Raw genomic sequence first — 17509 nt, forward strand, 5'->3', positions numbered from 1 at the left:
GTTTATAAATCTTTCCTTTGGGCTAAGTCTTAATAACAATATTGTAATTTGTAGCTAAAGAGACATATGACCAAGAAACTGTTTTAGTTTACTTTTGTGATTATGATAAACATACTGAAGGCCTCAAAATAGTACCTGGCGGGCCGTGAGTTTGAGACCACTGAGTTACACCTACAGTGGTGTTAGGCGGCCTAAAGCGTCTACGGAGGCATGATTCATAGTTAAACACTCAATTCAGTTTAAAATATTTCATCAGCATTTACCGAGTTTGGGAACTTAAATAGTGCCATTTAGAGAATCCGGGCCTGTATGGCCTCTTGGAAGACAGTTAGTCATTACAACACCTTCCTGATCCCAAAACACCGTGGCCATGATCTTTCCTGCCGACTTTGGCCTTGGAGAACGTGAATGCTGCCATTGCGTGCGTGGACTGTTGCTTTGCCTCGGGATCATAGTGGTGTGACCATGTTTCATCAACAATAACAAATCGTTCCACAAAGCTGGCATCAGCTCGCTGAAAATGCTGCAAAATCAACTTGGAAGTGTCCACCCAATGTCATTCTCATCAGCATTCAAACATTTGGTTATCCACTTGGCTGACAGCTTCTGCATACCCAGCTACTTGTGGATTATATACCCAAGACGTTCCCTGGATAGCTGTAGCGTCTCAGCAATTGTTTTAGCCAAGATTCGCCGATCATGGACATGGTCAACAATTTCAGGAGTTTAACACCGTTCGAGGCCTCCCAGACCTTGCTCCATCTTCAGTCTCGAAATCTCCATGCTGAAAGTTTGCACACCACTTCTTCACTGTGGAGTACGACGGGCATTTGTCACTCAATGTTTGTATCATATTTACATGGATTTCCTTTAGAGTTTTCTTATGCATGAATAGGAACTTTATGACAGCTCACAGAGTTCCACACTTTTCGTTGACATGGTTCAATCAATGATCTGAAACAAAGTAAAAAAAAATAACATTGCAATTCTGTAAATTGGCACCTTGCAGAATAAAACAACACTCTTTTCCGCTACAGTGGCAAAATAACACTCATATTTTAGGAAGTTGGTTGGGTGAGTAGGTTTCAGCACCCCCTCGTAGCTGTGTTTATGTGTTCTTATCCATTTGTGTGTGAATTTGACTAATAAAAATATTTAAACATAAATGGTTATTTTCTGAAGGAGATGTATATTGTGAAGATGTACATTGCCGTGTATTTTAACAAGAGGGAGAATGTTACAGGAGCTGTGGGAAATTTGGGGAGTTCTGGGAGAACAGTTCAATCCTTTTGCTGTAGGATTTAAACTGTCCATACCGGGCTCCGTGGATGACGTCACCCCCACATGTGAGAATATCTGCCTGCTGTCCCTGGATAACACCCGTTATGGTAAGTAACTGTGTTTTATGGGGGTGGGGTCTGGGATGTAGCATGGGCAGGGGTACTTAGTTGATATTTGTTAGACCAGAAAACAGAAGCATACCACGACGCACACTGGCTACCAATTCAAGCAAGAGTACACTTCAAATTCTACTGCCTACTATTCAAAGCGATTAATGGAGAAAGCCCATCCTACTGGAACAAATGACTAACTCAATCCACCTCAACCAGACACAGGAGAACCCACTCACTATTCACACACCCACCAACCAAAAATGTCAAACGAAGAAAACTATATGACAATCTAATAGCCACCAAAAGCAGCAAAACTAGACAGATAAATCACCAATCTGCTATCTTCGACCATAGACTACAAAACCTTCAAGAAAGAAACTAAAACCCTACTCTTCAAAAAATACATAAAACCTATATAATAAGACCAGTTCCTTCCAAACTCCACCACCTCTCTCTCTAGCCCCTTTCAAATCTAAAAAGTTTTTAACTACCCAACATGTATCACCTCAAGTTCCCGACAATTTCTTAGGCAATTCATATGTAATCCCTATGACAATTCTCATGTAAAGCTACAATTCTTGTAACCTATGACAACTCTTATGTAAAGTTACGATTCTTGTAACCTCCTGGTAAATCTTATGTAATCCGCCTTGAACCGCAAGGTGATGGCGGAATAGAAATCACTAATGTAATGTAATGTAATTCCCTTGTATATTGCATCCATCCTGCTGTCTTCAGCAAATATCCATTACAAGTAAGCAACATAAAACATTATTTTAGATGCAAAAAGGCCTTATAAAATTACCCCGAGACTAAACTGTAAACATTGATGGCTCTGTATAAGCCCAGGAATATTTTCTATTTGGTGTTTATAAAATGCAGCTCTCCTTAATCTTTAGTGCATGTGAGGGACCAAGTCCTGCCCCCAATCCTGCAGACAAATAACCATCTTCCTGTCCCAGCTGTATCTTTCCTTATTTCCTCCTTTTATCTCTGGCAGTCTCTCTATCCCACTCCCATATCTCTTCACCCCCTCACTCAGCACACTTCTAAGTGGTCCCCGTTCCATCTCTTCTGCACTCTCTTCCACTTTCCTCTCATCCCATTCCATTCTCTAATATCCCATTTTCTCTCCCTACATATCCCGTCCAACCTGTTTCTCCTGTCCAATACCACACATTTGTCTCCCTCCCTATACCCCTTTACCTCTTCCCACTTCCTCTTAATCCCCGAGCCTTCATATCTGGATTTTGCTCACACCTTTTTTTCAGGTGTGGCTCAAGGTACGTTACAGTACACTAAGGCCCTGATTCTACATAGTGCGTCCCGATTTTAGGCGTCCTACAGCTGTCTAATCAGCCAATCGGGATGCATGTTTTTAAAAAAAAATGCTCCCCAGGCAGGCTTTCTATATTGAAGGCGAGGCTCGCAAGACACCTAAGCTCGCCTAAGGGCCTTAGGCGAACCTAGGCGGCCCTACGCATCTCCCTAGTAGAGGAAGAGACGCTTACAATGTAGGCCAACAAAATGCTGGTCTACATTGTAAGTAGACGCAGCCGCTATACTTATTGCAGCAAGGGATCTCTCTGCTGCTATAAGTATACCGACCGCCCCCCCCCCCCCCGACACTACCGATCGCTGGCAGGAGGGTGCCCAATCCCTCCTGCCAGAAGATGCCCCCCCCCGACACTACCGACTGCCCCCCCCCACCGATCGCTGGCAGGAGGGTGCCCAATCCCTCCTGCCAGAAGACACACCTCTTCCGTACCCCCCCACCGCGCTAACAGCCCTCAAACCTCCCCCCAACCAAACTAACCTTTCCTAGTTGGCCAGACGAGACGGGCCTGCCGTCTAGACGGGCAAGTCCAGTCTGGCCAACAAGGAAAGGTTAGTTTGGTTGGGGGGAGGTTTGAGGGCTGTTAGCGCAGGGGGGGGTGCGGAGGGGGTGCGTCTTCTGGCAGGAGGGATTGGGCACCCTCCTGCCAGCGATCGGTAGTGTCGGGGGGGGGGCGGTCGGTATACTTATAGTAGGAGGGATTGGGCACCCTAGGTTCGCCTAAGGCCCTTAGGCGAGCTTAGGTGTCTTGCGGGCCTCGTCTTCAATATAGAAAGCCTGCCTGGGGAGCATTTTTTTTTAAAAAACGTGCATCCCGATTGGCTGATTAGACAGCTGTAGGACGCCTACAGCTGCCTAAAATCGGGACGCACTATGTAGAATCAGGGCCTAAGTTTGTGCCTGTGGTAATGGAGGTTTAAGTGACTTTCCCAAGGTCACAAGGGGTGTCAGTGGGATTTGAACCTGGCTTTCTTTGTTCTCAGCTCACAATACTCTAGGCTACTCCTTCACTGTTCCTCATTCCACCTTCCACCCTGCATCCCAACACTTCCTGAATTTATAGACATGGAAAGAAAACTATTCCTACAATTCATCCTCTCTCACACAGAAAAAAAAATCATGTATAAATACCACATATAAATATGAGAGAATTAATGCGGAATGTATGGGGTTTAGTAGTTCATTTAATAAAGTGTGGAGCCCACTGAATACATTTGTTACCTCACAATAAGGGTCATGTATCTTTCCTTTTCTTAGATTTAGCTATACAACAAGGGAATTATAATAATTTTAATAAAATTTGGGAGCCATTAACTTCTTATTGTAATGAGTAGACACCATTTTCTATTGAAATATACACCATCTAATGTTAGGAGGGGGGAGGTTTTATATATTAGTATTCATATTGGGAAAATAATAGAGGAAATGATGGGAGGGGAGGGTGGTAATTTTATGTATTATAAGATAAATTAGAATGATTGTCAAGTGATATATTTAATTTTACTAGCTTTATAGCCCGTTACATTAACGGGTGCTAGAATATATGTGTGTGTGTCTGTCTTTATTTCTTTCTCTCTCTGTCTCCTTAGCCGCTTTTTCCTGTCCATTCTCCCTTATTTTTACCTCCCCTGTGTCCACCACCACCCCTTCACTGCTCCCCTTATCCAGCAGCAGCCCTTCTCCCTTTGTTTTACTTCCCCCCCTGTCCATCAGCACCTCTTCCTGCTCCCCCTGTCCAGCAGTAAGCCTCCCTTCATTTCCCCCCCTGTCCATCAGCACCTCTTCCTGCTCCCCATGTCCAGCAGTAGGACTCCCTTCATTTCCCCCCCCCCGTGTCCATCAGCACCTCTTCCTGCTCCCCCTGTCCAACAATAGGCCTCCATTCCTTTCCCCACGTCTATCATCACCTCTTCCTGCTCCCTCTGTCCATCAGCACCTCTTCCTGCTCCCCCTGTCCAGCAGTAGGCCTCCCTTCATTTCTCCCCCTGTCCATCAGCACCTCTTCCTGCTCCCCCTGCACAGCAGTAGGCCTCCCTTCATTTTCCCCCCCCTGTCCATCAGCACCTCTTCCTGTTCCCCCTGTCAAGCAATAAGCCTCCCTTCCTTTTCCCCCTCCTGTCCATCATCACCTCTTCCTGCTCCCTCTGTCCAGCAATAGGCCTCCCTTCATTCCCCCCCCCCTGTCCATCAGCACCCCTTCCTGCTCCCCCTGTCCACAGGAGTTAGTACAGGGCCGGTGTCTGCCATTCTCCCCAGAGTCCTTGGGCACTCCCCCCTCTCTTCCCTTCCCACGGACCTGACTACCTACCCGGCGATTCAAGCAGCGTGTGCAGCAGTCTTCACACGCTGCTTCGGGTCCTTCTACTGCCCTGATTTACTCTGGCACGTCCCTGATGACATCATCAGAGACGCTGCAGAGCAAATCAGGGAAGTAGAAGGGCCCAAAGCAGCGTTTGAAGACTGGTGCACACGCTGCTTGATTCGCCAAGGTAGTCGGGTCCGCAGGAAGGGGGGTGAGCGGAAAAGGACTCGGACTCCTGTGGTCTGTCGCGGAGGGTGGCCAGGCTCCATTTCAGCCGCAGGGAAGGCTCACTGCCCCAGCTCCTTACCCGTCCGCAGCCCAGGCCAGGTCTCCCGCGCTTTCTCAGCGGCTCGGCTCGCTCGATTGTTGTTTTTTTTTGTTTACCTGGCCCTCCGCTTCCTGCATTCGCTGCTCTCCATCAGTGACGTAATAAGCGCGCATGCGCACTTGTCTTGCCACATCCCGATAGAAAAGGGATCAGGGAACATGCGAGGCAAGTGCGCATGCGCGGCTAGCATTTTATTATTTAAGATTGTTTTGATGTTTGTACACTTGATGTAAGATTGAAAATGAATAAAGATTTATAAAAAAAAAAAAAAAAAGATTTCCTTACACATCCAGGGTGGTGGGGGGAGAGAAATGTATTTTGAGGATTTAAATTACTTAATTATAATATTGTAATCACATCATATGTCTTATTGTATTAATAATTGGGAGGAGGATGGGAGAAAATGATTGTTTTATGTATTACTTGTGTAGTTAATAGTGCGTTTTATGCAGTATTTTATGTTCAATTAATTGTATTGCACTGTCAAAGTTTGAAAAATCAATAAAGATTAAAAAAAAAAAAAATCACGGAAGATGGCAAACACCCAGTAAGTTTACATCAAAACTATCAGCCTGATCTTGTGATCACTGAGCTCCTCACTTACTTTATTACCCTCCTATCAGAGCAGGAAAAATGCCCCCTTACCCAGTGAGCTGAGAGTCTCGTAATTCTCCTTCATCACATCCTTGTAAAGTTCCCTCTGTTGTTCTTCTAAATCCTCCCATTCCTCCTGGGAGAAATAAACGGCGATGTCCTCAAAGGTTACTGGCACCTGAGACACAAACCAAAAACACATTCAACGTGTGGAAAAGTTTACAGCCAATCACATCATTAGCAAAATGGTTCAGCTGCATTAGGTGACTGCTTCAATTATTCATTTCATTTAAGTATTTATACACCACTTATAACCTAAGTGGTTTCCTTTCAGGTACTCAATCATTTGTCCCTATCTGTCCCAGTGGGCTCACACTCTATCTAATGTACCTGGGGAGCAGCATGGGATTTATTGCTTTGCTGTGCTCTGGAAATTTGCACTATTGAGAAATACTTTGATGAAGCTTCATTCCGTTTGTTAGTGCAGTCATCCGATTATTATAATGTCATCTATTTGGGTGCTTTTAAGAAAATTGAGAGTGGTTCAAAACACCGCAGTTCGACTGATCTTTGGACTGAGAAAATGGGAGCATATTACACCATATTTCTTGAAACTCCACTGGCTGCCGATTGAGGCCAGAGTTTTGTTTCAGTTTGCTTGTATCTGTTACAAATCTATTTTGGGCTTGTCACCTGGATACCTCGTCTCCCATTTTTCTCTGAACCACCCAAATCAGGTCACACGCAGAGTTTTTTTTATTTATATTTCCTTCTGTTAATTATGTCATTACAAAAGGTTTCTGGAGAGAACTGTCTCTAAATCGAATGCTTGGTTCGGTAAAATTACGTCAGGATCTTCTTATCTTGATTTTAGAAAATTATTGAAGACCCAACTACAGTGGAACCTTGGTTTATGAGCATAATTTGTTCCAGAAGTATGCTCGTAAACCAAATTGCTCGTATATCAAAGTGAATTTCCCCATAGGAATGAATGGAAACTTGCTCGATTCGTTCCCCCCCCCCCGCCGAGGCCACCGGCGCTGCTCCATACCCACCCGAGAACCGGCATCACGCCCCCCCCCACGATCCGACATCCCCTGGCGATCCGGCATCCCCCGTCAAGCACCCAAACAGCATCCCTTACCCCGATTTGGCACCGGCACCAACGCACAGGACATGCCGGTGCCCGAAGATCCTCCCAGTCGGGTTTTCAGGATTTCCCCAATGAATATGCATGAGATCTATTAGCATACAATGAAAGCAGTGCATGCAAATAGATCTCATGCATATTCATTGGGGAAATCCTGAAAACCTGACTGGATTGCGGCCCTCGAGGAAGGACTTTGACACCCCTGCCTATAGACTAAGGCTCTTTACACCTGCATTGTGAGGTCTTACAGCTTTATGGTTATAGAAACATGATGGCAGATAAAAGACAAATGACCCATCCAGTCGGCCCATCCGCAGCATCCACTATCTCCTCCTCTCCCTATTGGCTAAGGCTCTTAACATTTGCATCTCCTCTTCCTATAGGCTAAGGCTCTTTACACCTGCATTGTGAGGTCATAGAGCTTTATGGTTATAGAAACATGACGGCAGATAAAGGCCAAATGGCCCATCTAGTTTGCCCGTCCGCAGTAACCATTATCTCTTTCTCTCTCCGAGAGATCCCATGTGCCTATCCCAGGCCCTCTTGAATTCAGACACAGTCTCTGTCTCCACCATCGCTTCCGGGAGAATGTTCCATGCATCTATCACCTTCTCTGTAAAAAAAGTATTTCCTTAGATTACTCCGGAGCCTATCACCTCTTAACTTCATCCTATGCCCTCTCATTGCAGAGTTTCCTTTCCAAATTAAAGAGACTCGACTCATGCGCCATTTACATTACGTAGGTATTTAGGTTTAAATGATTTTTATTATTCCAGCAGTAAGAAGCAAATACAAACAGTAGTACCATCCAGGAAATAACATTTTCAACAATATAATCAGTTCCCCTCCCCTCCCCAAGAATCCATGGCCAGTCCAACAGCTGAGAGTGGGAGTAAAATCTTAAAGATTCAAAAGTCTACTGCGAGCACGCGGTGTGAGGTCCTGCCAGAAGTGCTCCCACACCTGACAAAATTTGCGACCCGGGCCAAGAGTCAAGTCTCCCACCATGCGTCTCTCCAGTGTTGCGTGCACTATCATTAGGGATCTCCATTGTGCGTATGACGGGGGATCACGGGAGAGCCAGTTGGTGAGGATGGCTTTTTTTCCCATCAAAAGGGCTCTGGAGAGAAATGCTGACATTCCCCTGGGTTTGGGCGAGGCTATATTATAAAATCCAAATAACGCCCTCGGTTGCGGAAGCCATCGCCTTCCCCAAAGCGATGTGGTATATAGGCCAAGATGTCTCCAAAACTGCTGGATTGCGGGGCAGGCCCAAAACATGTGACTCAAAGCTGCGTGAGCCTGATTGCATTTCGGGCAAGAATGCAACGCAGTAATTAAAAGGAGTCTTTAATTTAGTTATTTACAGTGTTCCCCCGGTTGTTCGCGGTCCCGGTCATTCACGGTATTTTTGGACCGCGAACCGCCGACACGGAGAGGGCAACGGGAGAGGCAGGAGAGAGCAGCCGGAGCGCCGCGAGTGCAGGAAATCGCTCGCGGTTCGCTTCGACCGCCTCTTCCTGCACGAAGTCGGGCCTTATCCAATCAGTCTCTACCTTATTCCTTACCGATTAGCATTTTCAGCTGAAACCAAAATAAGGCTGAATACCAATTTCAGGCCGGTTTCAGCACCATAGCCAAAATTTGGGTCAGTCTCTAACACCGTCATCCCAGAAAGAAAAGACCATTTTCCCCCTTTTAAGGAAAAATTGTTCAAACCTTCTCCACATCTGCTTGCTGAGCAAAAAAAGGGAAGGGTAGAAACAGCAGGAAATGCAGCTGGGCAGGTCTTTTTGTCCGAGGACATTTACTATGGTACCATGCTGGTCTGATACCTTCCCCTGCACAGCAGATAGTAATGGTCACTCAAGTACGCTCTGTAGTTTTGTCGAGAGAGAAATGGTGTGGTTTTGTTTGTCCTCTGAATATTTCTTTGATCCATGCATCATACATTTTCAACAGGCGAACCTTAAATATAGCCTGAAATACTGCCCCTCCAGTCTGTCAAAATGTTAAGGCGCCATTGACTAGTGCAGGGGTGTCCAACCTGCGGCCCCGTGAAGTATTTTATGCGGTCCCTGTCGAGGGCGATGCAGTGTTTTCCTCTGCTGTCCCCGGGTGTTTACTGTCTTGCCAGCTCCCTCCTCTGTCTTGCTGCAGCGTTTGGGCATTTGTGCGGCCCCAGAAACATTTTTTTCGGCCAAAAGCGGCCCAGGGAAGCCAAAAGGTTGAACACCCCTGGACTAGTGTTCAAGTCCTAGCAACGAAGAATTGCAGATCTAAAAAGAAATCTGTTTGGTGCTAGTCCATAAGGTCCTCCAGTGTCATCCCCATGGTTGCTTTCAATGTGTCCCCCCCACCACCACCATCTGATTGAGGTAGGAGTGAAATGGCCCTTACACGATGGGGATAAAAAGCCTATATATGAATACCATGGAAGGGAGAGAGGCATATAAAAGAGATTTTCTAATTTCTCAAGAGATATATCAACACAGACGTCATCAGCACTGAATCCACCCAATTTCCACATTTATGCCAGCCTCAATTATAAAATGTTTAAATCAGTGATTTTCACCCTCTCTCTTCCTACCACTTAAATCACTCTGCAGCAGTCCCATTTTGAATTCTGCTGTTGTGATAGCTCCTAGAACTTCCCAAAAAGTGTGTCTACATACCCTCAACCTCTCAGGGACAATGTTCTTACATTCCTTTTCAATGGAAGTCATAAGAAGCAGAATTATCCATCCCTAGAGATACAATGTGAAAGGTGATGGTGGCAAGCAGACCATCAAAAAACAAAAGGAATTGACCCCGAAATATCCACAAAGAAGAAAATCCAGAGAAAACCAAAAAAACTCTGTGGAGTGACGATGTTCCTAAATGGACTTTATTTGAAAGTGTCAAAGTTCCAAAGGTCCACTGAAATCATCCACATAAAATAATTCCATCCACATAAAAGTAAATCATCCACATAAGAGCCTTAAAGGACCTAGTCCGCTAGGGATACCGGACCCAACACGGTCCGCGTTTCGACAAAAAGTCTTCTTCAGGGGTCCTATAAAGGTGAAACAATTGTGTGGTGAGCCGGAAGTGAGACACTGCTTGTGTTTGCAACATTCTAGAGCTCAGACTGTGATGTCATAATGCCTCATTCCACCAATGCCTAAGCTCCGTCCTCATCTGCGCAAGCCTCAAACACTTTAAAATCCTAAGTAGCAAAAAACAAAAGGAACTGACCCCAAAATATCCACAAAGAAGAAAATCCAGAGAAAACCCAAAAAACTCTGTGGAGTGACGATGTTCCTAAATGGACTTTATTTGAAAGTATCAAAGTTCCAAAGGTACACTGAAATCATCCACATAAAATAATTCCATCCACATAAAAGTAAATCATCCACATAAGAGCCTTAAAGGACCTAGTCCGCAAGGGATACCGGACCCAACACGGTCCGCGTTTCGACAAAAAGTCTTCTTCAGGGGTCCTATAAAGGTGAAACAATTGTGTGGTGAGCCGGAAGTGAGACACTGCTTGTGTTTGCAACATTCTAGAGCTCAGACTGTGATGTCATAATGCCTCATTCCACCAATGCCTAAGCTCCGTCCTCATCTGCGCAAGCCTCAAACACTTTAAAATCCTAAGTAGCAAAAAACAAAAGGAACTGACCCCCAAATATCCACAAAGAAGAAAATCCAGAAAAAACCCAAAAAACTCTGTGGAGTGACGATGTTCCTAAATGGACTTTATTTGAAAGTGTCAAAGTTCCAAAGGTCCACTGAAATCATCCACATAAAATAATTCCATCCACATAAAAGTAAATCATCCACATAAGAGCCTTAAAGGACCTAGTCCGCTAGGGATACCGGACCCAACACGGTCCGCGTTTCGACAAAAAGTCTTCTTCAGGGGTCCTATAAAGGTGAAACAATTGTGTGGTGAGCCGGAAGTGAGACACTGCTTGTGTTTGCAACATTCTAGAGCTCAGACTGTGATGTCATAATGCCTCATTCCACCAATGCCTAAGCTCCGTCCTCATCTGCGCAAGCCTCAAACACTTTAAAATCCTAAGTAGCAAAAAACAAAAGGAACTGACCCCAAAATATCCACAAAGAAGAAAATCCAGAGAAAACCCAAAAAACTCTGTGGAGTGACGATGTTCCTAAATGGACTTTATTTGAAAGTATCAAAGTTCCAAAGGTACACTGAAATCATCCACATAAAATAATTCCATCCACATAAAAGTAAATCATCCACATAAGAGCCTTAAAGGACCTAGTCCGCAAGGGATACCGGACCCAACACGGTCCGCGTTTCGACAAAAAGTCTTCTTCAGGGGTCCTATAAAGGTGAAACAATTGTGTGGTGAGCCGGAAGTGAGACACTGCTTGTGTTTGCAACATTCTAGAGCTCAGACTGTGATGTCATAATGCCTCATTCCACCAATGCCTAAGCTCCGTCCTCATCTGCACAAGCCTCAAACACTTTAAAATCCTAAGTAGCGGAGGTCACGTGATGCCATGAGCGTGTGAGGACGTCTCCTTGCTCGCTCCGGGGCTGCCCTGCCGAGTTTTAGTCAAACACGAGCATTTAAATCGCTTTTTTTTTGCGAAATCGCAATAGATTGTGCTCCCTTCAGTGCATGGACAGATATCTCACTCGATCCAGAGATCCCATGCAGGCGCGATCGGCGCGAAAGGAACGAGAGCGGGTTCGGCCTGGTGATTCTAACATGGCGGCGAGCCCCGCGGCGGCGGTCTCGCATCTTGCTGACACAGCGCTGAGCGATATCAAGGACGCTCTGGCCCAGGTTTTAGGGCCGAAGTTAGAAGCACTAACGGCGCAAATCTCTAATATCGAGACGCTGCTGGCGGCTGCGACGACCCGAACGACTTAACTCGAGCAGCGGGTTTCCACCCTGGAAGATGCAGGTACAACTCAGAGTGCCGATTTTAAAGCGCTACAGGCGCAGGTTCGAGCTCAGGCGGACAAGTTGGATGACCTGGAAAACCGCTCCCGTTGCTCGAACCTGCGCCTGATGGGTGTCCCGGAAACACTCCGAGATCGCTCACTGCCAGAATTGCTGGAGAGATGGCTGAGTGAGGAGCTGCCGCTTCCCGCTGCTGCGGGGCCTTTGCGTATAGAGAGGGCGCATCGTTTGGGCCCTCGTCCTGGCCTGGAAACCAGACCAAGGGTGGTTATTTTAAAGCTCTTAAACTTCAGACACAAAGTAGAAATACTACAACAATATTGACTCAAGAAGGATGCTTTGAAATATGATGGCTCACCTATTCGCATCAGTCAGGACTTTTCTATGGCCTTGCAGGAGAGGAGGAAGCCTTTCTACCCTCTATGTGCTCACCTATCGGAGCTTAAGCAGAGATTCCAATTCATCTATCCAGCCACACTGCGGATCCAGCGAAATGGGATTTGGAAATCTTTTCAATCCTCGGAGGAGGCGGCTGCTTTTATCAAGCTCCTTGGACCACCTAATGCGGGGGTGGACTGACTTGGTGGACTCTGAGTATGATATGTGGTTTGCTGTACAATTCTGTCTGTGCTAGTTTGTTTACAGGGGAATGTTGCTTTCAGGGCCCTTAGGGGCATACATTTTTTATGGGTTAGGGTGGCCCTGGACGAGGCGTCTTAAGTGACCTGTTTGCTCCCACATGTGGGAGAAATTTGGGGATGTTGGGGGGACTTGGGGGGAAGGGAGTTCCTGGGTGGCAGCGGTGATTTTCTTGGTGCAGTATGTTTCTTTCCCAGGGTTGTTGGGGGATCTTTCTTTTAAGGTTGGTGAGGATGTTTGAATGGAGCGTATGCGTGAGTCTTGGGGTGACGCTGGGCGCCCCGGGATGTTATTTCTTGGGGATCTTATTATCTATGATGAGTTTGGTGGAGGACCCTGGTGGGTGATCGCACACTGCGTATACTCTCCTGGAATGTATCTGGGATTACTTCCCCCACTAAACGCACCAAAATATTGTCTCAATTAAAACATCATAAGGCAGATATAGCTTGCTTACAAGAGACTAGACTAACGGATCAAGAACATCAGAAACTACATCGAGGTTGGGTTGGGGACCTATATTTTGCCTCTTCCGCAGGAAAGCGGGCGGGGGTAGCCATTTTGATCAGGAAGGGCTTGCAGTGTTCGGTCCAGGTTCTGAGGCGTGACACCCAGGGCCGATATCTCCTTGTGAGGGTGGTTGGTCCTGGGGGGCCTTTTAGGCTCTTGGTGGGATACGGCCCTAATGGATATCATCACTCCTTTTTTCAAAATTTGGTCAATATTTGCCTACGGGACACAGATAGCCCTCTGATTGTAGTAGGCAATTTGAACCAGGTAGCGGATCCGGGCTTGGATCGTTCTGGGGGAGTGGGGATGACGTCGGTGAAACGCACTAAAGGTATTCCTTATCTTTGTCAAACCCTGGGATTGGTGGATGTTTGGAGATTACTCCATCCTACGGAGAGAGATTATACACACCAATCTAGAGCTCATGGTTTTTATTCCCGAATTGATTACACGTTAATATCTGAGACGTTGTTTGCTCGGGTCTCGGAGGCAACTATAGGCCCTCTTGAGGTATCAGATCATCATATGATTTGGCTTGATGTAGCGATGGGAGGCCCTGTTGGCACGGGGTCGGGGTGGAGATTTCCCGCATATTTACACGAGGACATTCAATTTCGGGAATTTTTATTGACTAAATGGGATGCTTACTGTACTAATAATGCACAACATATAGATCAACCTATCCTTTTTTGGGACGCTGCAAAGGCAGTGCTACGCGGGGACATTATTGCATACGTTGCCTCCAGGACCAGATGCATAGCACATCGCATAGTATACTTGGAGAGTCAGTCCCGCCAGCTAAAACGTGATTTGCTGAGTTCTCCGTCGGTGGCAGCTACCGAAATGTATAAAACGGTTCTGGCTGAGTTAAACTCCCTTATACACGAACGTACGAAAAAATTGTTGTTTTTTAGGAAGTTTCAGTTTTATAAACATGGTAATAAAGCAGGGAAGTTGTTAGCATCCGTCACCAAAAGCTGGAGGGGATCTAGATACATTCCTATGATCCGAGAGAATTCGGGGAAGATATTGACCTCGGCGGTGGAGATTGCAGATTGCTTTAAAAACTATTTTGAGGCCTTTTATGCCTCCCCAGGTCCTTACATGGGCCCTGATGTGTGTGATTACTTAGAGGACGCGGGAATGCCCAGATTATCATCAGCCCAGGCATCTCGTTTGGATAGACCTTTGCAAGTACAAGAAGTGTTGCGGGCGATAAAAAATTTTAAGTCTTGCACGGCCCCGGGACCGGACGGCTACTCTCCGGAGTTTTATAAGATCTTGTCGTCCGTCCTAGGAGGGCCTTTACTAAATTACTATAAGACAGTTCAAACTCGCGGTGCATTTCCTAACTATGCGAATGATGCCCTCATTACCTTGATTCCGAAGCCGTCTAAATCGTCTACTGACATTGAATCCTACCGGCCGATATCTTTATTGAATGTTGATATTAAAATCTTGGCTCGTGTGCTGGCAGATAGGCTGGCGCCTTTGTTGCCTACTATTATAGTGCCCGAGCAGGTAGGTTTTGTTAGGGAGCGGCACTCGGTACTGAACGTTCGTAGAGTGTTGATGGCGTTCTCTCGGGCACAGCAGCTGCAATGCCCTGGCCTACTGGTTGGGTTGGATGCGGCGAAGGCCTTTGACAAGGTTCATTGGCATTATTTATTTCAGGTATTACAGCATATTGGGCTTCCGGATAACTATTTGGCCTTGATTCGTGTACTCTATTCGGATCCCACTGCCTCGGTGCTGGTTAATGGGGTGCGCTCTCTTGGTTTTCCAGTGGGTAGGGGTACTCGACAGGGATGTCCACTGTCTCCCCTACTTTTCTTGTTGTACTTGGATCCCCTGTTACGTACCCTTCAGAGAGATGACGAGATTGTGGGCCTACCCAAGGGCTCCACTCAGTTGAGGGTCCTAGCATTTGCGGATGACCTTTTACTGACTTTGGGAGACCCACAACGATCACTATTGCGAGCGTTAGACCTCCTAGATGAGTTTCATCTCTACTCTGGTTTAGTTCTTAACAAACAGAAATTCTTGGTTCTACCCACTTCAGAAGCAGTGCGTCAGGATTGGCAGGGGGATTTTCCTTTACAATGGGCACCCTCCCGCTTGCGTTATTTAGGGGTGGTTATCCCTCAGAGCCTGGACAGATTATACACTGTAAATGTATTGCCTTTACTTCACCATACGGCGACTACTCTGTCTAATTGGAAGAGATTTCCCTTATCTATTTCTGGACGCATAGCCCTCTATAACATGATGATACTACCGCAATGGCTTTATATATTACAGATGCTCCCGGTCATGTTATCTCCCACTCATTTAGCTCAACATAACTCACACCTTTCTAAATATCTATGGCAGGGGAAGCGGGCTAGGATCTCCCTATCCAAGCTGATGTTACCTTGTATGAAAGGGGGACTGGGTCTTTTGAGTGTTTCTAGATTTAATCTTGCATGTCAATTACGACATATTCATGATTGGTTTTGTGATACCACTTACTTTTCTTTTCCTGAGATTGAATGCTTTTCCTTTAAACCATATCATTTTAGTTATTTATTGCATGCTCTCCTTCTGCCTGACTCACCTCTGATCCACTCACATCCACTATTGCCTGCAATGCGCAAGGCATGGAACTCTTTGTGTAGATTGCTGAAGATCTCCTCTAGAGCGACGTCCTGTCTACCTATTGCTGGCAATGGAGCATTTCTTCCGGGCATGAACACTGGGATCTTTCATCGTTGGACCTCAGTGGGGCTTCACTATATTTCGCAGGCCGTGCTCCCCACGGGGCTTCCTATTTCCTTTGATGACCTACAAATACAGTTTCATCTTCCTGCAGCTGATTGGTTTGCTTATGGACAATTACAGCATTATTTGCGGACATTGACTCCGGCAGTGTTACGTGAGGAGGTTAACATCAAATTGCAAGAAGTTCTGGGTCTTACAGCACAAGAACCCATACCACTGAAAATCTACCATGGGTTGTTACTGGACCTTTTGGGTGACATAGACTTTTCGGCATTGGCCAGGAAATGGTTGGCAGATTTGCAGGTGCCCATTGCTGCGGATATGATACGTAGAGGACTTTGCTTGGGAAAAGCTTTGCGCTTCTCATCAGTGGAGCAGGAACGCAATTATAAGTTTCTTTTGAGAGCCTTCTACACGCCCAAGAGAGCTCATATAATGGGACTTAACGCGGATCATGGATGTGGCAAATGTAAACAACCTCAGGCATCTTTTGGCCATATGTTCTGGACTTGCCCATTGGTGTCTTCTTTTTGGTTACAATTGATAACTGCAGTGGCTCAGATTTGGGGCTGCACCTGGAGACTTCATCCGAGCTTCCTCATTACATTACAGATTCGATTTCATCCTCCCAGACCGGGCTGTGCGGCTTTTCTTAAGAGAACTATACATCTGGGGAGGAAATGTGTACTGTTACAGTGGCTTTCGCCGCAGCCCCCAACTATTCAACAGTGGAGAGCGCTAATGTTACAGCAAATGTTGCTAGAACGTAGAGATATAGTGGACATGTCTGCTAAGTCCGGCAGACTATTTCGTCAATGTTGGTATTCTTTTAGTTTGACTTTTACGTCTTTTGTTCAACGACAACTCTGGGATGCTTAAGAACCTATTTGTTATCTATTATTTATGTCTTTCTTTAGGAACCTGTTATCGCCGCTGCTGCCCGGGTGGGGTGGGTGGGGGGGATGGGGGGGTTTGGGATTAGAGTCTGTATAAAAACAACAGTTTAGATTTTTTTGTACGTTTTCTGTATTTTACTGGTTAATAAAAATGATTTAACATAAAATCCTAAGTAGCAAAAAACAAAAGGAACTGAACCCGAAATATCCACAAAGAAGAAAATCCAGAGAAAACCCAAAAAACTCTGTGGAGTGACGATGTTCCTAAATGGACTTTATTTGAAAGTGTCAAAGTTCCAAAGGTACACTGAAATCATCCACATAAAAGTAAATCATCCACATAAGAGCCTTAAAGGACCTAGTCCACTAGGGATACAGGACCCAACACGGTCCGCGTTTCGACAAAAAGTCTTCTTCAGGGGTCCCTGGGGGTCCTATAAAGGTGAGTACGTGGGAAACAATTGTGTGGTGAGACACTGCTTGCATTTGCAATGGAAAGGCAAGCAGACCATAACATCCTAAAATAGATGGGAGACAATCTAGCATATCTAATAACTTCTTGCCTCTGTAGCCACAGAACTCCGAGTTCAGATCACGTAATGCCAGTGCTCAAAAATCCCTCAGACCCATCTTCCCCCTGCAAGTTTGGTTTTCAGAACAATCCTAATGAATATG

The 17509-nt window shown here is 45.8% G+C and overlaps 1 protein-coding gene across 2 annotated transcripts in view; it reads right to left on the reverse strand.

The window, feature by feature from the left end:
* The window catches only part of LOC117354507 (zinc finger protein 432-like), a 41276-nt gene that overhangs the window by 15191 nt on the left and 8576 nt on the right, over positions 1–17509 (reverse strand). For both annotated transcript variants that reach the window (XM_033932167.1, XM_033932166.1), the window contains exon 2: positions 6006–6132. In XM_033932167.1, the coding sequence (XP_033788058.1) occupies positions 6006–6132 (127 nt within the window). The remainder of the gene's footprint in view (positions 1–6005; positions 6133–17509) is intronic.

This window comes from Geotrypetes seraphini, chromosome 2 (assembly GCF_902459505.1).
Source record: "Geotrypetes seraphini chromosome 2, aGeoSer1.1, whole genome shotgun sequence".
Classification (NCBI taxonomy): Eukaryota; Metazoa; Chordata; class Amphibia; order Gymnophiona; family Dermophiidae; genus Geotrypetes; species Geotrypetes seraphini.